Source organism: Synchiropus splendidus, chromosome 5 (assembly GCF_027744825.2).
Source record: "Synchiropus splendidus isolate RoL2022-P1 chromosome 5, RoL_Sspl_1.0, whole genome shotgun sequence".
Lineage (NCBI taxonomy): Eukaryota > Metazoa > Chordata > Actinopteri > Syngnathiformes > Callionymidae > Synchiropus > Synchiropus splendidus.
The window spans coordinates 23,944,856-23,970,261 of NC_071338.1; the positions used below are offsets into that span (position 1 = coordinate 23,944,856).

Here is a 25,406-nt window from a genome sequence, read left to right on the forward strand (position 1 = left end):
TGGCTAGTGTGCGACTTCATGTACGTGTGTGACAAGGCGTGTATCCGGGTGGAGAGTAAAGGGCGGCGAGGTCGTGGCGAGGCGCTCGGAGGACGGAGTCGCCTGCTGCTCTGAGTTATCGCCTGTGTATCGAGGCGGAATGAGCCCGCAGGTTTTCCACACCAGGACTCCATGCCGGCTCTTATCACACACCCCTTTGATTGACGGCCTGAATTTTCCGCCTGCCGACTGATTTGATCACACCGCTACGGGTCCAATTTAATTTGGGGGGAGAGGGCATGCTATTGTCAGTGCGGGGGAGATAAGGCTGCGGCTTTTACAAACCCTTTAAACAAACCGGGTCTTGGAAGGGCCTGCCAGTCTGCAGTGATCCGCTGCATTCCAGCAAACACACAACTGCAAACCAACAAATCTCTCTGCGTCTTCACATTTACATCTTGGTTCCAAAACAGTGATCAGAACTCGGAAGACAAAGTAAACAAAGTGTGTGAGATCTAAAATACTTCTCAGATTGTCGAGTAGAAAACAAAGAGTGAGTCCAATGATCTAGTTTCCTCGAGTAGCTCAAAGAGCTGAGCCAAAAGGCTCTCACTTAACCTACATTTATCCACTATATTACTATGGTTATATGTAGCAGGCTGTTTTTTGAGCTCCTACACGTTGTCACTCCTGGAAGTCATATGTTGATGTTTGGGCAGAACAGCTCTAAGTCACATTGTGACGACTCACACAACCGACTGTGTTGAAAAAAGACAGAGCTTGGGATTAGGTACTGTAAGCAGTGGGATGGCACTATAGGTATTTTCATGGGTTTCCAGGCAGGGTTGTGGATCACGTGTTGCACGTCACAATGTGACTTGGAGCAGTTCTGCCCAAACAACAGCATATGACATACAGGGTCGCAGGCTTTTAGCGAGGAAGGAGTCCGGGCGTTTGCAAAACATGAAAAAAATGGACGCCCGATTCTCAACCGTAGCTTGGCCGCAAGATTACGCTGGTATATAGCGGCATCTGGCGTCCATTTTTTTCATGTTTTGTAGATGGCCAGACACCCTCTTCGCTAAAAACCGATACAGGCAGTGAGACCGTGCAGAAATATAGCAAAATAAGTTTTGACCGACATGGCACAATGCACTGAATGAACTATGGATAAGACACAAGAACGGCTTATGTGTCTTGTAAGAGCAATACCTCTGATGGAAAACTTCTCTTGTGGAGAAGACAAGACCCAGAAAGAGGTGGGAAGGTCACTTTAAGAAACTAGAAAAAGGAGAGTGTGGAAAAGGACGCTCAGGATTGGTCTGGAAAAGTGATGCTGCATCTCTGTTTGTGTGGTTAAGCGTCTTGTAAAGATGCCTCCTGGTTGTCTCATTTTGTTATTTATTTTCCAGGCCAACAGACTGAGGGCCTTGTGGAAGTATTCCATGACCAATGATGTTTGGTGATGGCTGGTGATCACCCATGTTGCCTACCTTTTTGCAACTGCTGGCTACTACATGGCCACTGTGTAACTAGGACTTCCAGCAGTTTGGTGTGCACTTCTGCAGTAACCTATATACAACTGCAGATGATAACTGATATTTGTCTAAGACATTTTTCATCTGTTAGATGGCAAAACTAAACACAATAAGGTGGTTCTCATACAATTTATATAATATTAGGGGCTATTCCCTTTATCCAGCGTTCTACCTGATGCATGCAGGCACCAAGTCGGTGACCCCTGGTGGAGATCATCTTAAGCAACAGCCCTCTTATCTATCCATCGTGACTACTCAACAGCAAGCTAGGTCAAGGAGGTAGGATGCGAGGTATAGTTTGTTTATCCTTCTTGGCCCAACCCAAAGGAAGTGAAGCGCTCTGGAATGACAAAGCTTTGTTGAAGTCATCCACTTGACCACGTGACCAAAGTTCATTTAGTAGAATAATCTTCCATGGTCCTCTCTGCTGCTGCTGCTGCTCGAAAGATTGCGGCGCTCTGAGTCAATTTTATGACGTCATCAACAACAGGCTTTTGTAGGGATCTCCATGTCCTTGTCATCTTTAACGCCTATTTTCCACCAAGTAAACAGAACCTTAATCGCTAGGATCCTTCATTGTTAAATCACTGACTACAGCAGGAAGTTCTCTGAATATGCAACAGCAGAATATAATTCCATAAATTTGATTCCAAACTGTGTTGCTGTGCGACTCAATACCCCAAACTCTACTAGCAGTTGAGTTACAGCTCCGGCTGCAGTCATCTATATCATCGTAATGTCCGTCTGCACTGCAATGTTATGCATTTTTAATACAAACATGCACAAAGTTGCAAAATAAAATTAGGTGGAGACAAGCCAGGGAACAGATTGAGTCGAGAATTCTGCCAAGCCAAAATGGTCTCATTATCAGGGGACATAGTGACGCGAGAAGCTGACTGCCGGGGCGAAGTTATGAATACATGCTTCACAATAAATGGTGAGATGGTTCCATTTGGAGTTTGAACACCTACGGTCTCTTGGAACAATGTTCTGAGTGCCATGTCGTTCTAGTCTCTGGAGACCATCTGCTATCTATCATTACATTTAAATCCACTTAATGCCACTTAAAAAGGTTTGATCACTTTAAAAGTCAATATTGAGATACTTAATCTGGGGGATTTACAACGTCGTGTCACAGATTCAATTAGCAGTTAATGTTTTGCAAACCACGACTTTTTTTTTTCTGCTCTCACCGTGGAAGACACGTTTTAAAAGAATATTCTCTTGATTCATACCCAGATTCATGACTCAAAACACCTCCTATTTTTTAACTCCATGATTAAAAGTGCTTCAACGGTGACCTTTTACGACACTTCCGACCATCCCAAAGGCATATTTAATTTTTCAGAGGTGCTTACTGGCTTTTATTACGTGATATCGCAGCCCAATACATTATGTGTGAGTCATAATTCCCTAAATCATGGTGCTTGCTGGATAATCTTGAAACACTGACTTCATATCAGCCCGTTGGCGTGTGGAGGCGTTGTGTCCCCCTGGGAAAGTAAAATAAAATCGTAGCTGTGATATAATGAAGATCATATGAGGACGGCTGTAGTAACTGGAACTGATTTGTAGAGCAGAAATATTTGGTTATATAAGAACTGTTTGCTCTGTTGGCAGGGAACCTTTTTCAGGTGGTTCATTTGAACATTAAACCCAAGGAATCTGGGTGAGAGATGAAGGGTGGTGAAGAAGAGAGTGCAGGTAAGGTGGGTTGGTGGAGACATCTGTGATGTCAGAGGAGCTGCAAGGGTGAAAGGCAGGTTTTAAAGGACTTGGCAGCTGTTGTCGTCAGGTTCGTGCAGATAGCGGCTCATGCACACTACAACAGAGGTGAGAGAAGGATTGATGTGAGGTGGTAGAAGGCTCCGCTCCAGAAAAAAAAAAGAAAGAAGTTGAGTCAATAACTCAAAGGAATGGAAGGGTGAATTTACAAGCAATGTGAAATGAACAATAAATGCTGTATATACTCCCTTGACTTTTATATAAACTGATAAATAAATATGTAAAACTAGAAGTACTCTGAGAGCGCAGACCTCTGCTGAACTATTGGGATTCCGGATATTATTAATGATGAAAGAAAAATAATTAGAATAAATATGAATCCTACAAATTCTTGGATCGAGAGAGTGATCTGGATTAAACCAACCTATCCTCACTCCCATGGCGGAATATACTGACGTTGGGAAAGTGGACTTTTGCGTCCTATACTGACGCCGGAGGCAGCCTTCAGTGTTGCTCGGTGACACATCCTTACTGACTGAAAGTCATAGCGGCTTGCAATTCACAGGTTGTTATGTAAACCAGAGCACCATCCCATGGATTACCTAACCCCAAGATCCAGGTCTCCGTGGCAGGCAGACCATGTGCTTCAATCGGAAACCTAATGCGTCAACAGGCAGCATAGGGAGCAAAAGTCCGCTTTCCCAACGTCAATATATTACGCCATGGGAGTGAGGATTGGTACTTCTCTCATTTCTGATCTGAAATGCCCTCAAAATCTGTCCATAACATTTTGCTAGCAAACAGACAGAGGAACCAAACACTGTTGAAAACAACACATAAACGCTGCATTTACTATTAGGTGTTTTCACTTAGGCTGTATTATAACGTAGGAATGTTTTTGTTGGATATTTCAGATGTTTATACCTGTTTTAAAATGTAGGAGATGCTGAAGCTTGGCCATGGCTGAAAGTTTCCCATAATTCCAAACACGGCAGCAATGCTTGCGGCGTAGTGAAAAGAGTCACAGATGAAGATATGAGTATGTCAGAGTGACATGTGGAGAAGTTTAGTGAGAAAGTTAGGGAGGACGAATGGTTTGGAGATGTGGCGAGGACAGACCAAGACAGTTTGGGGTGAAGACAACCAATGAGGTTCATGGATGGATGAGAACATGAAGAGGACAGATGACCTGCGAGGATCACGACAGACAAAGGTTGAGGAGGCTGAGAGACAAGGCACTATCTATGTTTTAGTATTTTAGAAACACTGCTTTTCGATACGACCAAGCACTACAACAATGTAACCTGCTCTTGATGTAGAGTTTCAAGATGCTTTGTTTGTATGCATTTTAACTTCCAAAGAGCAAGTTTGATTTTTGTAGAAAACTCAATAAATACACTTTATTGTATTTAATAATGATTTAACTGAGGGAATATCTTCAGCACCAGCAACTGTGCAGGTCATTTAGATGACTTTCTGTGTTCATTAAACTCAAAACTTTAAGTCTCTTATTTAATTAGGTTTCAAAAAAAATCTAATTAAGAGAAGACAAATGAATCTATGTAATTAACGGTGAACCTTTCACTTGAGCTTGCTATTAATATCGAAGAATTATGAGAGATGTTCGCCGTGTTTTTGACTCACACACTTCAGATGGATTATATATTCAATTAGAAAAGTAAAAACACTCCTGAGCCTGAGAGTTGAACGTAAACAAAATGGATGCATAAATAGAATAGAATGAATAGAATATATACAAAATAAAATGATATTTTAAAATAGGAAAAGAAGCAACTGAGAAAAATAATCAAAATAAAATTATTTAAAAAATATGTATTTACTTCCTTGGGAGAAAAAAACAACAATAATAATGAAAAATTAAATTAAATAAAAAATAATCACAAACAAGTTGAATAGCCTTTCAAATCACAATCCCTGGAAAACAAAAACAAATTAAAAAAAAGCCATTGAAATAATAATAATAATTTAAAATATCATCACTAACAAAGAGATATTTTAAAAACTGACAAGGTAAAGCTGACACCAGCTTTTTTGTTCTTAATTGTTCCAAACAAATGTGAACATTGTTCAGATTCGGACTTTGATATTCTCCCTCTCATGCAGCCATTTAGCCTCAGAGCACTTCTGCCTATCTAATTATTGAATTACACTTTTATCATGTCAACAACAGCAACAACACAAAAGCCATTTATGAATCAGACACACAAACAGGCGGTGAAGTGCCACTTAAGAGTGTCAACAAGGTTCATGTGTGTGAGTGTGTGAGACACATTATGTTGGGGATTTAGCCGATCCATATAACATTCTTAACAAGTCTGCATAATAAATCCAATAACCTGCTCCTGAATTCTTTACAGCTGACAGCCGAGCCATTTTCCTGATAATCCGATTTCATCTCCTCAAACTAAATAAAAGTGCAAATCTCCCGGTGCACCACTTCCTCATGTGCGTCAAACGCACATACAAGCCGGATTTAATTATATTATGCTGTTCAGATATCAGATCTCATAAACCCACGCTATCTGACTCACACTTCATTTCAGATTTAGAGCAGACAAAAGTGAGCCTTCCCATTACCAGAGTGCTGTTGAGCATAACGTTTTCAGCTTTGAAAGTTTCTGTTCTAACAGATGACTTGGCTCAACTTGTTCTTATTCATGACATTGGAAAAAAGGAGACAACCTTTCTCAGGTAGATGAGTTGAGATTCCAGTAATAATATTACGTGTCATTGCGTAGAAGCGTTGATACATATGGCCCGCACTTGTTTCCTCACTGGCATTCAAACACAGAGCATTATTAATTTTGCAACCTGAAGCCTGATATTAATGACCATTCATACAATTCTAGTCGCCCGACCTGTTGACTAAAATGTCCTAACCTACCAGCAACATCAGTTTCTACTGTGGGTATTTGGATTCTCAGTCAACAGTATTTAGTATTGAAGGGTAGATAAGGTTTCATGAAACAGTGTCCTAGTTTTCATAGACCACCAGATGGCACTGTCACCTGTGAAATGTTTCTACTTGAGCAACAGATTCAGTGAAACCTCACATCATTTCTAAACCAAGAGCGCCATCTAGTGGCCTCAGAAAATTGACAATACTGTTCTATGATGCCTCACATTCCATCACTGGTATTTAGGACTGAACTTGAACTTCCAGTTACTAAGTCATTCCTAGCTTGTCCTGCTGGAGGATTGGCTCAGATCGCTGGCTACAGAAACTTACATCATATGTCACTTCTTAGCTAATAGACTGTGAGTGCCAGCCACTTCCTGTCGACGAGTCATTTCATGTGGTGATTCAGAAGGTTGCTGGGCTGTAACAAAGAGTATTCATGTTTAGATACTCTACTCCGGCGGACACCAACATGGCGGAGAGTATAATGCTTCATGAATGAACTCAATGTATGTACTAAATGATCCAAGTCAATGGGAAGGTAGTTCCATGACTTTGCTCGGCATCTCTGGCAAATGATCTGGGTGGGAACATTCAAAAACTGAAATTGTTGGAGCTGTGTAGCTGCAGATGAGTCCAGGAGCCTTGTTAACCCCAGTCCGGTTCACCGCATTGAAAGCCGCGACTGCACTTCCTGACTGAGGGCAGCCTGATGCCTGACTGGTCTCACCACCGCCAGGTATACAGTCTCTTACTGGGATTGTGTATCAACCCAGTCTCAGCGTTACATTTCATGATTTTTTTTTCCACTGCATCAGTGCGCATGCGCCGCGGTGCATAGCAGCCTGTAACAGTGCTCCGTCTATTCATCCCTGAAAAAAACTACAGTGAAGGATTCTTTGGCACATATTTTCTGTTCACTCTGTCCTTGAATATGCTTTTTCTTGCACATTGTTTCTCAGCTCTTTTGTATTGCTTTTTGCATTTTATAATATTATTTCTATTTTATTGTGATATGTTGGGTACAGAGCATGTTACGAACATAATTTCCCTTGGGATTAATAAAGATTTCTGATTCTGATTCATGCTGAGTTAAATAAACATCATCTTTAACATGATCAAAAGTTTTGATGGTGAAACATAATCTGGATATTACTTGGCAGGTGGTCATAATGCCATTTCTATTGTCCACCACCAAGCCTCATGGACAACAGCCAGAGTAAGAGGCCGAGACTTTACTCTCCCAGAAACCACTTCTGGCTCAATACCAATGTTAGGCAGTGGCCTGAGTCTGCCCTGAGACCTGCTCTCAGTTATCCAAAGTAATACCTCTCCATGGAGGCAGGGACCCTGGAAAGATACACTAGCCACATCAACTGGCTTTACCCAATGAGGACTCAAAGCGGTTCAGCTTTGAGTGTCTCCCAGATGACTGAGCTCTTCACCCTATTCCTAAAGGGGGGTCTTGTTCTTTCACTCACTACCCAGTTGATCGTCGCAATGTAAATCGACCAGTAACTCGAGAGCGTTGCCTTTTGGCTCACCCCTTAATTCATCACGACCGACCAAAACAGAGTTCTCAGCACGGCTCTCTGGTTGTTTACCCGTTTTAACTACCGGATTAAAGAAAGTACGATAAGTCTTTGGGCTGCAATCTTGGATCGGAACTTCCAGCCAGTCCCGGTGGCTTGCCCTCACGACTGACTGCCGGATGAAGTGGTGGTATGCATGTCAGTTTGCACACTGAAAGGGAAACGCTCCTGAGATGGACTGATGGGTGGAAATCCAAGGAAAGGGTGAACGTCAGAGAAAGTGGATGCTGCTACTCTCTCTCTCTCTCTCTCTCTCGGTGTCTCCTGGGTGCTGCTGTCCAACTGAATCAACAGCGAGGCCCACACCAGTCTATTATTATCTCTTTAAGCCCACAGATCCCACCTGCGCCGCCTCCGCCCTGATGAACTGGTTTGCTGTGTGGGAGGCGAGAGGACCGGGTGGGGGAAGGGTGCACGGATGCGACTGGACAAGGCAGGGGAAGGGGCCAGATTGATAGGTTTGTGCGATCAAGGCAGTGCAAAGCAGCAATTGCGTAAAGACGTTGGGGTCAGGAGCCATGAAGACGACAGATTCATCGGCTGTGATTTTTAGCTGATGAGTTCATCCACCTCCGCCGCCGCCGCCCCCCTCCCCTCCTTCCATTACCGAACCGCAGAGATGCTCTTGTTTGATGAAGCGCCGTCTCCCTCCTCGCATTCCTGCTCAGTGGCATGAAACGACACCTTTAAAATCCTAATTGCAACTTGATTAGGGCAGACACTGGGAATAAAAGCTAAAGCAAACACTAATTGCGAGCGAGCAGCGCCATAAGACTCATGTCTCCCCAAGTGTTTACAAGTTTGAAAACCTCTGAGAAGACTCGCGAAAGACAAAAGTTGGAGGGCGTGGGGTGAATCTGGGACGGTGACAGCCGATAACAGGCAGACATTTAGAGAAAAAAAGCACTGTATTGGTTATTTGTCGCTGGTGTTGAGCTGCTGTATCCAATTGGTAGAAGAGAAGTACCGCGCATACGCAGCCCTGAGATGGGAAAAAGTAGCAAGAGCATTTTTTTGATATTTTCTACTTGGGATGGTGGTAGTTGCATGAATCTGTTCGGTATTTCTGCTTGTTATTCCTCAAAAACTTTGATGGGTGAACTTGAAGTCAAGGGAAATTTTACTTGAAGGAGTCAGAATTCACAGAAGCAACACTGGTTGACAAAAGCGAAGGCTGACTGGAGACCGATGCTGAGAGGTGTCCTTTATAGGGTGAGTCTACATTCCTGCCACCTGAGAGTGCTGAGAAGCCAGTCAGGAGACGCTGCATTTTTGGGAAAAGCACTCAAATATAAAAACTAAGAAGCCTTCGGAATGCATGTAGGCATCGAATTACATGTAACCAGTAAATCTCTCTATCTCTATTTTTTTTTATCAAATCCCACTTAGGTGGAGTATTTAAGTCCTTGTCCACGTGTGCATGTTTTCCTGTTATTGTTTCAGGAAAAATCTGTGTCCACTCCGAGTCACGTTGAAGAACACGTGTGGGACATGAAGAATCATACAATGACGGCAACAACGAGGACAAGGTGACTAAAATGAGAACTACAGTGTTGACTGGTGATGACTATGAGGTGTTTTTATGTGTCACTCATGACGACAAGACGTGAGAGAATGTTGACTAGGAATCCGGCATTTCCCCAACACTGTTTGGACTTTTGCCCTCAAAAAAGGTATCTGCTCAACTGTTGGTTGGGTATCTTGTATGTCAAATAAAACGGTCTGATCATGCACAAAGAGACAGTGTCGGAATCTATTAATGTGATATGTTTGTTTAATAAATTCATGAGGGTGATGAAGCCAGCACGCTGAAATTAAGTGTTGTTTACCTCCGTATCTCTTCTTCCAACTGCTCTCAACACACCTTTACGTTCATGTGAGCATCTGTTTCTGGGATTTCCACCAAACTTAACAGCTCAACACAACTTCCTTCACTTTTCTCTCAGGTGTGATCTCGCTAACGTCGCGCTCGAGTGAGCGGTCGGGAGCGGTACTTGGTGACTAGGAGGTGCCAGAACTTATGAACTCTGACTTCATGTCGCTTTTGTCACCTAAATGCAAAATGTCAAAATGCCACTGAGGCGGATGAAATTGTTTTGATTGTTTGTTCTCACACAGAGGTTCACTTGGGGCTGGACAACTAGGGTGTGATGAAAGATCAATTGAATGAGACTCACAAATTCCAAATAATCATATAATCTACCTGAGCAAAGTGTGGCACAGGTCATCTGCCTGCATTAAGGCAGCCCTCATGAGGTCAGAGCTAAACTACAAAATAAATCAAAATAAATGGAAGGATGCGATGAAGGATACCTCATACCTTTATATATTCCACTTCAATGTTTTATCCATAGTTACATTAACAGGATATAAACTACTTGAAAAGATCTTCCGATACTGAGCCACTTTTTCCTATTTCTGCCCATTTTTGCATCATTAAAAGTTACAAAATTTAGGTCAAATTCAGGATGCTTGATCTTTTCTCCTGCCCCAAACAACAGCCACAGTAGATAATGTGAATGTATTGAATTTCACCTTCAAAGGTGAGATTTATTTTCCTCTAGTTGACCACTGTCTGATGATCTCCGTGTATTAGTGACTTATGTCTTACAATTTATTTTGACTTCAAGGTTCTGTTTTTTATACATTGAAACCACAGTTGGGGTGTGTAAATAATTCTCCAAAGTCTCCAAAAGTCAAGTTATCAATAGAATAAACTTCAGCTTCATATACTGTAGTTCATAACATCGGAGGACAGATCAGAGAAAGATTTACGTACATTTTAAGTACGCTAACATAAAAGACTTGAATGTACTGCCAGAAGAATGTTGAAACAGATGTTCATTTAAATGGTTTCATTTCTATTATGATGCTTCTTGAAGTATATACACATATTATTGTAATCTTTAAAACTTGAAATAGCACTAGAACACTAGATACTCTCTGGAAGGAGTGATGACACGAGAAACCTGTTGTTTACCAAGTGAAAAGGAAGTTGGAAACGACACTCGACGTAGGTGTTGGTCGTGACTCACCAAAACATTTGCTCTGATTGGTCGCTCGGTCCACAAACACTTTGGCAGAGATGACGTTGCCGAAGGGCAGGAACATTTGCATGAGCTCGGCATCTCCGAACTCCTGTGGCAGGTGATAAATAAACAAATTGCAGCCTTCTGGTCCTGGGGGAGAGGAAATACAACAGGAGGTTTGAATGGGAGTGGGTGAAGTGGGGGGGGGTGAATCCCACATCATGTCAATGAATACAATCGCGTCTCATAAAATGAACTCAGTGTTGGAGCAATAAAACCGAACAGTCAGAGAAAAGGAGCTGCAGAGATGCTAACCAGGCCGCCTCTCTTTCAGTAAAGTTCTACTGAGCGTTCATTCACAGTTCTTGTTCTCTTATTATATTTGGATTATTTTCACACTGAGCCACAGTTTATTTTTTCACCTGGTGGTTGCATTTTCCGCTGCCCTGCTAGCCATGTTGGACATGTCTGATCTGTCACTGACTTCAGTTTAGCCGACGCTATTCAGGTTTAAATGATCTTTCACATGCTGTTGAGCGCATGCATGGAAGATGTACACCGTGTTTCAGCAGTGAGATTTTAAATACCATCTCAGAAGTAGACTTCTAGCAGTGTGTCACAGTCATTGGTCTCAGCGAATCATCTCGTTGCGATGAGTCACTGGTGTCTACGATAAACATCTATATTTTGCAGCCCAGTTGTGATCTTTCTTGTTCTTTTATCAAGTGATCATACGTGAAGCTTGATGTGTGTGGTATTTTCATGTGTGGGGTCTATGACAGATTAGCATGATAATACATAAAAAAAAAAAAGAGCTGACTGCTGAAAATGTGGTGCAAATAAAGTTTACAAAGGGGCAGATGCGCTGGAGGTTTGCGTGGAATCAAGAGTTTACGCAAAGGTGCAAAGAGTATGTTTCAATATTGAGACGATCTGGAATAATGACCTCCTTTGTCATGAAGTCTCTTTTATATTTGTGTTAACCGTAGAACTTGATGGAGACAGGGCGAGCAGAGGAAGCACACACATCAAGACCTAAGCCAAGTTTTTGCCCCAATTACTGTGTGACAGTCGGGCTCTCGTCCAATCTCTCCATTCCTCTGCTCTCATCAACCTTTCTGCCACACAGTGTGGCGTCCCAATCTGAAGACTGGAGTGAGGCGGTGAGAGAGAGACGTGATAGACTGGAGCACAGTTTGTGAGCAGCCAGACCAGCGTTCTCTCCTGTCTCACTGCTCGGGGTGATAGCATGACGCGGCGAGTCTGGGCCTTGTGAGAAGGCTGATAAGACGTCTGCAGTGTTGGCCGGCTGTAGTGCTGCTCTGCCTGAGCTCAGATAGAGGACACACACACACACACACGCACGCACACAAGCTGACAGATATATTTTTTTCTATCCCTTGCACATTTAAAGGTTTGGTTTTCAGCTCCGTCTCTTTGGGCGTCTCATGATAAATTTATGACTTGAAAAGAAGAAGCTTGTTTGAAGGGAAGAAACACGGACAACTGGTGTGCGAGGATGGCGATGTCTCCTCAGTAACACAACCAGCCGTGCGCTTGTGGTTATCGCTGGACCACTTCTTGCAGGACTTGCACAGATCCTTGCACTCGGCGATGTGGTCGGGAAAAAAAAGAAGGGCTCCTGAATGAATCATATCAAACACCAGCCTGAAAACTTTTTGTTGACACCCAGGAAGCTCCTCATGGACGACACTTACGCCCTTTGTATGATAATAATAATAATAATAATGAAAATTGGAGTTTAGTAGTGCGAGGGTTTTTCACCACCCGAAATGTCTTTGGCTTTCTTGTTGAGTAAGGCTTCAGAATAATGTAACAGGACAGTCTGCATGACATCACTTGTAGCTCTCTTAGAAGTGAGTTTGCGAGCGAAGGGATATGCTTCATGTTGTGTGTCACTTATGCAGAGGAAAAGCTAGTTTGCCCTCAGCTTTATTAACAAAGCAAACCGCACCATATTTCCGTTTCTCGACGCCCTGCTGGGAATCCGACTGTTTCGAGTTAGTATGAAATACAGAAACGCTGTCTCCTTGGTCGAACCAAAATTGCACAGGATTTGGGAGGATTTCCTTTTCTGACTCATAAACACGCACACAGGAAGGGAAAGTGATGACGATCACAGTGAAATTGATAGATTTCTAAGGGAGGTGGAGGCCGTGTATGTGTGTGTGTGTGTGTGTGTGCATCCAGGTCAAGGCGTCTCTTGTTAAGAGGCAGCGCTGCAGACTGTGTCAGCCGACTGCGACTGACTGGGAGAATTGCCAGAGCCCAGAGGGAGTGGGGTCAATGCTGAGACTGGCCACTGGCTGGACCGAAATAGCACCGTGATGTGTGTCTTTGTGTGTGTCTAACAATCACATCCACAGGTATGCTCCACTGAAAGTTAAGAAAAATGGTTCTCTGCTCATAAAGACGTAAAGACAGAACCAAGATTCTGACTGAGAGACTTGGAGAAGACGGGGATCTAGTCCTGCGCCCTGTTTTGGCCCTGTCTCACCTTGAAAGTGATGTATAAGTATTATAATTTCATGACTAGTTTGAGTCTGTCTGGTTTACTTTTTTTCTTTTCTTTGGATCAGTTCTTTGTGGTTAAAGGCTTTGGGTGGCAGGTTAGCTCACTGGGTAGCACCCATGACTCTGAATCAAGTCACATTTATGCTCAACACGACGTACGGAACTGGATCTGGACGGCGCTTTCTCTCCGTGCTCTTTGTTAATTTCGTCCATATTTATGCATGTATTCACAAAAATGATGGATATGGACCAAATGGAGCAGTACCACCAGAAACTGTGAGGGTAATGTTGATGTTACAACCCGACACATAGCTCCAATGAGACAGGAAGAAGACATAACAATGGAGGAAATTCTCTGTCCTCCAGTTGCGATACATTTAACTTCTCCGACCACCGCCTCTTACAACACTTTTGCGCAGTAGCTGCATTATCAGTACTTCGTCCACAGTTGCCATGTTTGTCGTTGTCACAAACTTTTGACTCTGAAATGCGCCCCCTTCCAGTGGATATATTTTCAACAGCAACACCAACGTAAAGAACCCATGGAAATATGAGGGCAGTGAGAGTAACATTTGAAATGGACGGGTGCAATTTTGTACGTAAAATGGAGCGTAAATGGGCCTCTAGGGAGCTTAAATCTCAGTCAGGTGTTGTCCTCTCCAATCCATTTAAGTTTGGAAAGACTCTCTCAACTCCGTTTTAAAGTAGGAGTATTAAAACGATTCTAACACCGCAAACTTTGAGGCCGCTCTTAACTCATTCACTAGCTTGTTTGTGGAGTTACTCTGAGGACAAATCTGGAGTTTTGTAAGCAGTGACCTGGCAACGAACTCCCGGGTGGAAGGAAATAAATAAAATAATGTAGCAAAAACGAACCCCCGTGGTCTGAAAGCTATAGCTGCTGAATATTCATGCCTCTCCGCAGCTGCATACAGTCGTATAGGAGCGTAATTGAGAGTGAGGCCTTCTGTCGGCCAGAGTGATCCTGCGTCAGAGTGCACCTTTATTACGGCACAGGGGTGAAAACGACACGAGGAATGGTAATAAATGATTATGCACGCGGCTAATTAATCTGATGAATATTTATAACCACTTAAACACATTGTAATGGACTGATTACGCCGTCCAATACTGTGAGTTTGAATGAGTGCCGTTTTTTGAATAATGACAGAGTAACTTTCCGTCTCACTGCTAATGTTCTTCTCTTTAAACACTTTCCCCTCACATTCTGTGCAGCCGGCGCGCTGCCCTCCCTCCCCCCTCCCTCCCTGGCTAATTCAAAGCAGCACAGCTACATCAGAATGGAACATGGCAATTATCACCTTTTATCTTGGGTGGGTGGGCTCTTACCTTCCCTCTGTTGCTGGGGAATGATGGTTGGCTGCTGGGGGTACGCTTGGCTGATTGGCGCATAGGCGGCAGGGTAGGCTGCTGTTGCAAAGGGAGAGATGAGAGCTGGTTATGTCTTTTAACATTCAGAAAGTAATTCCTAAATCAGAGTGGAGCGGAGCAAAGAGACGGGCGAGTTGGAGCATCGACACCAGGTTTTTAACTCTGATCCAGCAGCATCGACGCCAGACCTGAGCAAAGTGTGGCCCGTGGGCCTTATGTTGACGTCAGACTAAAACGATAACTGACATGTTGTCATTTTTCTGCATTTTTTGTTCTTTCTCTTTTAGTCACCAGCACCATTTCAGCAGAAAATACAGCATGTTCTTGTTTCAAAACTAAAAAAATCTTGTTTTCATTGGCCTTTTTTGTGTGTTTTACATACATTGAAGGACTGCTGAAAATATATCTATAAATACATTTTTATCTTGAGTGTCTGGTCCATAGTTATGTTGAGTTCTATTCAAATTAACTGCATATGAAATGAAATGTTTCAATAGTTTCCATCGTATATTTACACTTCTTAATACCTGACTTTTATTTTATCTTTTTAGGTTACCTTGTCCTTGTTACTGAAGTATATATTTTGGATATTTTTCCGTCTTTTTTTGCAGTCATCGCTGTCTTTCTTTTGATGACCGCACCTCACAGCAGTCACAGTTTCTAATGTTGACCTTTAGGAAATTTAACTGCTCACCTCTGATCTACACCCATCAAACACGGCATTATGACCACCCGGCTAATAATGTTTACAGCAGCTATTAATCCCTGGTTTCCATTTCTGGACATTTATTTTTAATGTATTTTAAAATTGTAACTTCACTCTCTACTTTGCTGATCTATATTCACCTCTTCATCTCTTCATTTTTTGCATTTGATTTTCTACCACTTTCTACCAACACTTTTGTTTTCTATATTTGTTTTCTATATATTTAACTTTAAATGTTGAACTGATATATTTGTTCTGATATGTTAGATTTTTCTATTACTATAAATCTTATATATAGATATAATATAAGATAAAATATAGATATTTTAAGGTTTTAATCATTTTTATACTTGTTTATTCATTATTATATCAATTTCTTGGATTTTTGTGGGTTTTAATTCTCTGCTCTATACTCTGTTTTCTGTTTGTTTTTCTCTTCATGAAATCTTTATACATCTTTCATATTTGAAACAGCGCTTTCAGCTGCATCCAGTGTATAAAAGCTACTTTAGCAAAAATCTTAGATTGACTTGGTATTTATTTATTCTCAGCTGACTGAAGACAAGATAAGTAAGTTCAGCTGTGGTTGTTTCTTTTCTACCTGACTCAAGGTTTTCTGGTTTCTTTGGCTTGACAATAAATAAATAAAAATAAATAATAATATGTATAATAATTACTGTAAATCCCAGACTATAGAGTGCATTGGAATATTAACTGCACCCACTAAATTTAAGAAGGAAAATTGATCTTGATGCATCAGCCGCCACGATCTATTAGCTGGGGGTGGTATGGTGATGTCTGCACCATAGAAAGGTTGAAAACGGTGCCCAGCATCAAGACTGACTCATGAAACATACTCAGCAATATTCTGAATTTGAATCATGACCTCTTCACATCTTTTATTTACATTAAAGCCCTCAAATTGCGCCAATTTCGCCCGTGCGCCTGAAGTTCCAACACCACAGTCGGTCTCAGCTGCTGCTTCTTGTCTCCGGTCCTCCAGACACGCGGGTCAAAATATTTGAGCGCTTTAAAGCAAATGAAACGCCTGTGATTTTATTGGTTTAGTAGTGGCTTATAGTCCGGAAATTACAGTAACTGTTGGCTAACGTGAGTACTTTCAGAGTTATGTGAGGACAACGGACAACAGACAGCAATGAACATGTTTAATCATTCTTTCTCGCACATAGACTCTGCACAAGTCAAAATAGCTTCATTTCATGAACGTTTTTTCAGTGAGATTTTAGCTTAAAATAGTCCCCTTTTTGTGTGTTTGAGGTCCCTCTACTCCACTGGTGTGACAAACAGAGCGGGAAGTGAGAAGGGACAGATGGAGAGAGTGAGAGAGTGAAGGAAAGAGGAGAGACAGATCACCTGCGTAGTGCTGGACGCCGGCGTAAGCCTGCTGGAGCGGGTCGGCCACCGTTGGACTCTGTGCTGCAGAGACATGAAGCGACGACACAAGTCGGTCAGTGACACACGGATAATGTGGAGCCGTTTGACACACGCTGGGTGAGATCACGCAGAGTGGGGGCAGGGGGGCGGGGGTAGAAATTCTGGAAGCCATATCTCTAGCTTCTTCAAAATTGCCTTTTGGTCCCAGATGTTTGCATTAAATATTTACAAGGTGCCAAACAAACCACTTTGTAGTTCATTACAATTGCAGCTGGCTCTGCATAATGCAGGACTGGGCTGAGAGCCGCTACTTCAGGAATCCCACTGAATTGGGAAGGTCAGAGAGGCTCATCAAATTAACCAAAGTGGACTGAAGGGTGAAATGATGGATTCATCACGATACTGGCACTGGCTGCTCTGAAATCTGTTCAAGACTTTTGTTGGCTGACTCGCCAGCTTCGGTCCGGAGAGAATGTCACCAAACTGAACAGTAGCTATCGTCCGCCGACTCTCGCCATTGAGCTGAATTGGATTCATCTGTTTAGTATGACTCAACAGTTGTTGAGCAGAATGTCGGTCAATACCATGCTGTGCACGTCCAGAAATGATCGACACAATTCCCTCTCATCCGACAAAATCTTAAAACCTGTCGGAATGAGCCAAACGCACGCAACTGTGGGATTTGTTTTGTTTATCAGAGGATAGGAAACTAAACATGTTCTCTCATGTCTGTTCAGGTTACTCAAGTTCATTGACAACATACTTTGTTTGAACATGGTGCACTACTGAAATTCAGAACTTTTTTGCAAAAAAAAAAAAAAAGTAATCGAGAGAGAGGAATCTACATATAAATACAAGAATCTACATATAAACTTGCTAAAAATATGTAAAAAATATATGAATAACTGAACATAATGTTGTATGATGCTCATAATAATTCATCCTTTCCGCTTGTTCCCTTGTGAACCTCCTCGGCCTTTCAACAATCAACATCAGGGGTTGCCACTGTTACACAGTTTACTCCAACTTTACCTATCGCGTGCGTCCTCCCTTGTCATCTCCATCCTCTTCATGAGCTCCTGATAATGATGTGGTTGTCCACCTCTTACACCTTTACCCTTTACTTCATCCAACAGGTTCTCTCCAACTTACTCTCCAAACTTGAGCTGCCTCTGTGACATACCATAGTAACTTTTACCTTGCGATCTGAACCCTGCATCTTATACGACACAACTGATGTATGGATTTTTACAGGATAAGGAGCGTCATTGAGTCTCGTCCCATCAAACCAATGAAATCACATGTGTTTTATTGACCTTAAAGCGCTCAAAATGCTCTGTTTTCACCGGAAACGAGAAGCAGAAGCTGAGACCTACAATGGTGTCGGTACGTCAGACACGCAGGCGAAAACAGTGCATTTTGAGTGCTGTAAATAAATGATGTGAGGAGTTCATGATTCAAGTTCACAACATTGCTGAGTTTGTTTCATGAACTTTGTTTTCAACACTAGTTTAGAAGTGATCCTCATGCATTTTTAAGCCAGATGCACCACTGACCTTTCTACGGCGCAGACAGCACCACTGCACCCGCACCTTATATACCAGGCAGCTCATGTTTGAACAAGCTCTATTTTCCTTCTTCAATTTAGTGGATGGGGCTATTCGGGCCTCCTCCTTTACTATATATCACCATACTCTGCATGACTGAACCCAAAAACCTCAACTCCTTTTTCTTCTCTGGGCCTCCTGCCTTAATAGAAATCAAGAAATACTGGTCGCTGGAAGTAATCCTACTCTTGTCTGGAACCCAACCCTCACATACTCCGGATGATTTTCCATAGACACAATCACATTTTGGAGTTAATTCCCAGCTAGCCAGGGCCTGGTGCAGCTGACTACGATCACAATGGTCAGAGCAGATCCAGGTGCCATTATCGTAATTCTAGAAACCCGAGGATGTCCAGTTTGGCTCACCTGGGTAAGGATGGATGCCGTTGGTGTAGATGGGCTCAGAGGTGGGCTGCCCGTTGGTTTGAGGCGGGAGGGCACTGAACCCGTTCACCCCGATGGGAGTGGCTATGCTGGGCACGGCAGTGGCAGAGATGCCTGGAGGTGTGCTGGTGCCTTCAGGGAGGAGAGGGAATATGTTTCAACCTAAATCACATTTATGTCATCAATATTCGTCAGCCATTGTCTCACGGATGGATTCAGCTTTTTACGGGTGGTTGCTTGATTCAGAAAGCACAAAGAAGTCAAACCCTTCCTTCGAAAGCTCGCAGCTGAGATGATTGAGAAGTTGTATTTATGCTCGTAACTATTTTATTGCTGGCAGTTGATTTTGCTGACAGGCATTTTCATCAGACAACTTGTACTGCGGCTGTGACTTACGCAGTAGGGATGTAGTGATGATTAGATGAGGTTTCATGACACAGAATTGAAGGCTTGATGAGGTTTCATGACACAGTGTCCTGATTTTTAGAGGCCACCAGATGGTGCTGTCTGCTGTAAAATGTTTGGGGCCAAGACTTAGACCAAACTGAGTACAGAGTAAACTAGTGGTCCAATGAAGGCATTTCGGTTATTGACTTATTTTGATGAAATGACCATTTCTTTTGCAGTAACAAATAAATGTGTTTTTCTATAAGACTAATAGACTTGGGTTCAGAATGGTCTTGGTCATGCCTGTCATTGGTCTTGGTCTCCACTTGTCTCAGACTTGATCTCTGTATGCTCTTTTCTCGACTTGGTCCTGACTACAACTGTACTAGATACGTGAAGCAGTTTTGAGAATTGCACAAGTCAGACCCACTTCCTGTCGGGCAGCTGGGGCCACAGGCACTGGCTGAGTTGAGTGGGAGTGAGCTCAGTCACCCCGAGAGTTTCCATAAACATTCTGCAATCTCTGCCCTCGGGGACCCTCTGTTTCGCACTTTGGAAACGTGAACGCAAGATATGATTTGTCCTCACAATCTGAGTCCTTTCGAAACTGATTGTTTGCACTCTTACGCAAGAGTGACGTGCAGTGATGTAGCAGCCCTGTAACATCAAATCACTTACTCATCTCCAGAATGTTATTGCTCAGATATTAAGCTAAAACATGACACGCTGAGTCAAATGCCGTCTCGTAACTCCATCTCCGATTTATCTCCGCTTACGCGCCGAATGTGTGAGGATTTAGGGGTCGCAGTCTTTAGATAAGCAAGTGGCTCAGTGCAAATATTAACGTCCGCCGCGGTCACACTCATATATTCTCATTATTAAACTTGTGCACCCCTTGATCCTCCTGGTAAATAACCTTGAAAGTACAATTAACAAAGACGGACTCACGAAGCAGCACAGTTCGTTTGTGACTTTTAACAACAACCCCGTGACATTCCCAGTCGGCCACCTTGTCCGTGCCCTTTGGCGCTGATGGAATTTTATTATATCTGTAATCCAGGTGAAGGGCATTGAAGTCATGTAGGATTATGTTTGATATGCATTAGCTGGTAAATGTAGGCCTTGTGGATTACAAATGGCAGGTGCACGGGCGAGCCACTTTATTTAATACATTTGCCGCGACCCTGCCTTCGGGCGGCCTGCCTACTTAGTGTCGAGCCATCAAAGCTTCTCATGACAAGGGCCAAAACGATAGTTCAGACCGAGGTCCGGGATTATCTCGCACAAATCTTTGCTCCTATATTGTATAAGCCAAGGACTCGGCATTCCAAAGTCATCGGATTGGCAGCGTTCCCAGAAAACGCACACTGTCACTGAGACATGGAGGGAGAGAGAGCGACAGGAAAGTGAGGGAGATAATGAGAGAGAGACAGGAGAACACGGCTGCCAATGAGTGTCAGAGAATGTTGTACATCTCCCCTCATCATGCCTCACTCAATACATCCTTTAATGCATCGCAGACCTGCGTCCGACACCAGTGAGAGCCGCAACTAAAATATGTAGCAAGGGCGAAGTGGTGAGGCTTCCAGTGAGTCTACTTTACTGCTGCCACTATAACTCTTGTTAATGATGGAAACCTTCCAGGGATACAAAGTCAAGAACTGTGTGTGACCGTTTTAAGGACCTGGATGAAGGGAAATCTCTCAAATTAAAGACTTTGCAATGTCGAAACAAAGAGCACAAGTCTTTTCGGTTGGCATGAAGTTAATTCAGTTTTGTTCATTAACTTGAAAATCTAAAGAATTCAAAACATTCGGATTTGAAATTATTTTATTTCTGAATCACAGCCGTGTTTTTAACAATTCATTTATTTTAATTTACAAATAAAAAATAGTATTCTTTGATGCAATAACTTAATAATAATATTTACATTGTTTTATTTTGTGGATTTGTTTCGCCAAAAGCTTCAAAGAATACGATTTTTACTTTATTTTCCTTGAATCTTCTATTTATCATTTTTTTTATATTTATTTTATCAAAAAGCTGATTTATGTACATGAGAGCAAAATATAATTTCAATTGTTCTAATTATTCTATTTTTCTATTTTGTAAAAGTCAAAACAAAAAACAAAACAAAATCTCTCTAAAATCACATAAAAGTCAAGCATCACCGTTTTAATGCCAAAGAATAAAAATGAGAAAAGAAATAGAAGATACACAATGAGAACTGCACGCAAGCACTGTGTTTAGTTATAAACATTTACCTATAACATTTGTCTCGCGGGAAAATGTTTCAGTTCAACAAATACAATAACACTAAAAGAGTTGCAATAGTTCCTGTGACATTTTGGACGTGTCGACTCGAGGGTCTACTCTACATGCCGACACCGGAACCCACCTGAGGATGGTGTCATGGGAGTAGCCACCAGACCGTTGACATTGAAAGCTGCCATTTGCTGCATCTGTGCGGCGGCTATGGCGGCCATGGGGTTCAGGTAGGACCCTTGTGTTGCTGCCATCAGTGCTGCTTGCTGTTGCATCATCTGCTGTAGGATTAAGGGCGGCAAGAAAGGGGCGGAGAGGAGAACAGAAGAGTGAAAAAAAAAAGGTTAAGAAAGCAGCCATACTGTCACATCTTTGTTTACTCGGCTGCTGCCTTGTTCTCCAACACAGTCAAACATGTTGCCCTGCAGCATCTTCTGTTGTGGGCTCCGACTCATTATACTGGCACAAGTTGAAAGGCATGCAGATACGCTGAGATGTATATATGCTCTATGTTTAGAAGTGAGAGGGGGGAAGCGGGGGGATGGCAAAGAGAGCGTGAGTGGGCGATTCTCACCTGTCAGGGCGAGTTGTTAGTGCGCGTGTGTGAGTGTAAAATCTCACAGGCTCCAAACTCGGGCTGTGACTTTCATGTGTGAATATGAAATGGTGGCGGGGTGGGCTTGACAGAGGGAGGTGGGAAGGGGTGGGGTGGGCGAGGAGGGTGAGACGCTCTAGGTAATGACGTGCAAATGTTGAAGAGGCAAAGTCGCAGTGGCAGGTTCACATTTATAGTGGAGGGGAGAAAGTGAACTCTCACTTCAGTGATGTGGAGGCGAGCAGTTCACGAGGAACGCTGCTGCTTAATAATCAATAATGAAAGTGACAATGTACATCATGCTGATAGCTCTGCCAGGTTCTATCGCTCCTGATAAAAATCTGCCCTAAGAGACGAGACAAAGGTCACGCTCGTCGAACATGCTCAACATCCTGACAGCTGTAGGTCAGGAGCACGTCAAAATATTCAGACACAATCCCACACACTCAGTCCGGTTTTCCATGTACACTCCGCACCTTTGAGTGTTGAAGCCAGCGAACGTGTCTAAATAAACAGCGCTACAATATAGTTTGAAGTATTTGCCGATGTCTTTCAGCAAGAAGAGTGCAGGAATGCGTTTAAAGGAATGGCAATGTTTGAACTGACTTCCAGGAAGTGCAGTCATTTTTAGTTCCTTGCTGACTTGAAATTCCCGATGAACAGGGTGCATGAAAAACCGTCCAAAACGGATCCAAATCCAGAGTCGCCGCGACACTGCAGACCACATGCGTACAGAAAAAGATCAAACCTTCACATGACAACAGTTTTCTCTTTTAAAGCTCACCGTCTCCTCCCCCGCCGGGCTGAGACTTACAGCATGAGAGTAGGCGCCATAGGCCCCAAACTGGATGGTCATGGGACTGAAGATCCCGAGCTGACCCGCCATCTGGTGCATCCTGCGCAGGGTCCTCTCCTTATCAGTGTCGGCAAACTTGACCACCAGGCTGGATGAGGCGCCCTGGAGGGACACGAACATGAACAAGGTTAGTGGCTGTGACTTCATTTCCATACACGCGCATATGTGGAGGTCCAGGTGTGTCATTTACATGTTTCTTTTTGAACTGGACCAATGAGAGTGAAGAACATTGTTAACTCAGTAAAGCCTCAACCCTGGAGCCATTGATAAAATAACTTTGTTGTGGAGTCTTATTGACTTTTGTAAATGAACATTAACATTTCTTTGTTGTACAACAAATATCAATTTACATTTACTCCAATTAACATATATTTTTCGATATTACATATTAGGTCATATGCGTAAATATTCTCACTTTAATAGCAAATTGAAACGCAATAAGAGAACAGTATATTTGTAAAAACAAATATATATATATATATAGATGAAATGTGTATTTTCTAGGGTTGCAATGATTGGTTCCTGTCATAAATAACATCGACAACACAATTTCGTCGACGTCAAAATCTGTGAGTCGATGCGTCGTGTTGCTGTTGGTGGTAACACGGAGCTAACTTGTTGTAAGTTGTAGATGTGGTGAAGTGTCCACTGTTGCTCTCCTCTTCCTCCTAATAATAACCAGAACTGAACTAGGGAGCTGCACTGAACACATCATTTCAGATTATTATTCAAATAAGACCTTTTGATGTGGATGTTGATCAGATATTTTAGATGAGATCCATATTTGAATATTGCTGATTGTAAATTCTTCTCAAGGACCAATAAAAACCTCCGTTTTAAAGAACTGAAGCTCTCTATCAACTGTTTTATGCTTCATGCTTCACAGGGTGAATACGTGTTCCTGTATTATGTGCCATTATTTTAATATACTTGTTTTATAATGTATGGTGTCGGAGTATCACAGTGAGATGACAGAAACAGAAATTCAAAATAGGTCAAACAAAAATAATCGCGATTAGTAAAACAATGAATAAATTGGTCGACAACAAAAATAATTGTTAGTTGCAACCCTAGTTTTTTGTGAAGAAAAATACAAATATGCCATTTTCCGATCTGGGGTTGCTATAGCAAGTTACTTTCCTCCACCTTAGCGTGATCCAGGAGCATCTTTGGGGACAAATGTTTCCATATATATATATATATGTATATATGTACTGACAGATCAAACCTCCAGTCTCTTTTTAACTGGGCGTTTGATGACATCTGTCAGTGTTCAGCTCAGCAAACTTTCTAGTGAAAATGAATGTTTTTCGTCTAATTAAAATGAGTCTTGTCTTGTTTTACTGTGGTTTTTCAAATCCAATTCCAGTGTGCTCATTTCAACAAAATCTCAGATCAAACAAGCACGAACAGATTTTGCTCATGTTCAGCCAGATTTTCGCGATTTCAACCGCTCAGTGCTTGTGTTTTTTTGGGAGGACTCGGCGATCAGAATCTTAAGGGCCAGCTGTAATCACCGAGGAAAGAACTTATTTGAGGAGCTGTTGGAGCGTAGGAAGGGCTCGGTGTGTTCCTCACTTCAAACGTGTACGCAGCATTCACAGTCGCTCAAAGAAACGGGGGGGTTTACAACGCGTGCTCTAATGTGGCCTCCTCATTATGGACCTTACGTTACGTGCAGTCATTAAGTTGGAGACAATTGTGAGTGATATCTGTGAACTTTGCAGCGCTCTATATTCCGAGCGTGAACTCTGATCTGGACCAGATCCCGCAGGACTCCCAGTGCTCCCAGTGGTGAAGCTCCGCCACATCCAGAGCTTGGTAATTAGGTCTGACAAAAGCCTTGGGCGTGTGGAGGGCAGAGTATTGACTAATGGCTCAGCCTTATAGCTGATGTACTTCCATATTGATGTCTGTGCTCCTGCGTTTGCATCCAATTAAATCATTTGAGAGGCAGAGTCCACAGACAGTTGCTCATGTCACATGTTGACGGTGAGACAGACGATGCCGGTCAGAAATAGTCCGCTGTCAAGAAGACGGGATCAGATTTAATTAAAGGCAAGGCATGCTGGGAGAGACCAGGACAGAAGGACACGGGCGGCCAGGGGCCAGTCTGGGTGTGATTAGTGGGATCATAAAAGCAAAGACAAAAGGGGAGAAAAAGACTTGAAAACCACAAGTCACATTTGTCATTCTGAGAACGCTTCATTCCAGCAGGGCCAGGACAAATTCCCACTTTGATTTTCACTTTTGTGGATGAGGCAGGCAGTGGCCAAGATGGACGGATTGGTGAGCGACGATCGGACAAAACAGTATAAACTCCATCTCTTAATGTTTTATGCTTCCACCTGGTGACTTCGTCTGGCCGCCCACAGGATCCATTCATTTAAGAACATTTGCTTTTTGGTGCAAACATGTTTGTGTTTTGTTTCAGGCGCATCCCCGATGAGGTGTAATGGACCACACCATGTCCTGTTCGTTCAGTATTCCCCCAGCGGAGC

At 42.7% G+C, this 25,406-nt stretch overlaps 1 protein-coding gene across 6 annotated transcripts in view; it reads right to left on the bottom strand.

Annotated features, from left to right (window-relative positions):
* The window catches only part of celf6 (CUGBP Elav-like family member 6), a 201,042-nt gene that overhangs the window by 19,278 nt on the left and 156,358 nt on the right, over window positions 1-25,406 (bottom strand). For 3 of the 6 annotated variants that reach the window (XR_008414601.1, XM_053866723.1, XM_053866719.1), the window contains exons 6-11: window positions 22,834-23,007; window positions 21,588-21,735; window positions 18,785-18,934; window positions 16,791-16,853; window positions 14,669-14,749; window positions 10,790-10,933 (exon numbers count right to left, since the gene is read on the bottom strand). Coding sequence is in view for 5 of the 6 variants with exons in the window: in XM_053866723.1 (XP_053722698.1) it covers window positions 10,790-10,933; window positions 14,669-14,749; window positions 16,791-16,853; window positions 18,785-18,934; window positions 21,588-21,735; window positions 22,834-23,007 (760 nt within the window). In the remaining variant the exon portion in view is untranslated. The remainder of the gene's footprint in view (window positions 1-10,789; window positions 10,934-14,668; window positions 14,750-16,790; window positions 16,854-18,784; window positions 18,935-21,587; window positions 21,736-22,833; window positions 23,008-25,406) is intronic. The other 3 variants (XM_053866722.1, XM_053866721.1, XM_053866720.1) reach the window with 3 other exon arrangements.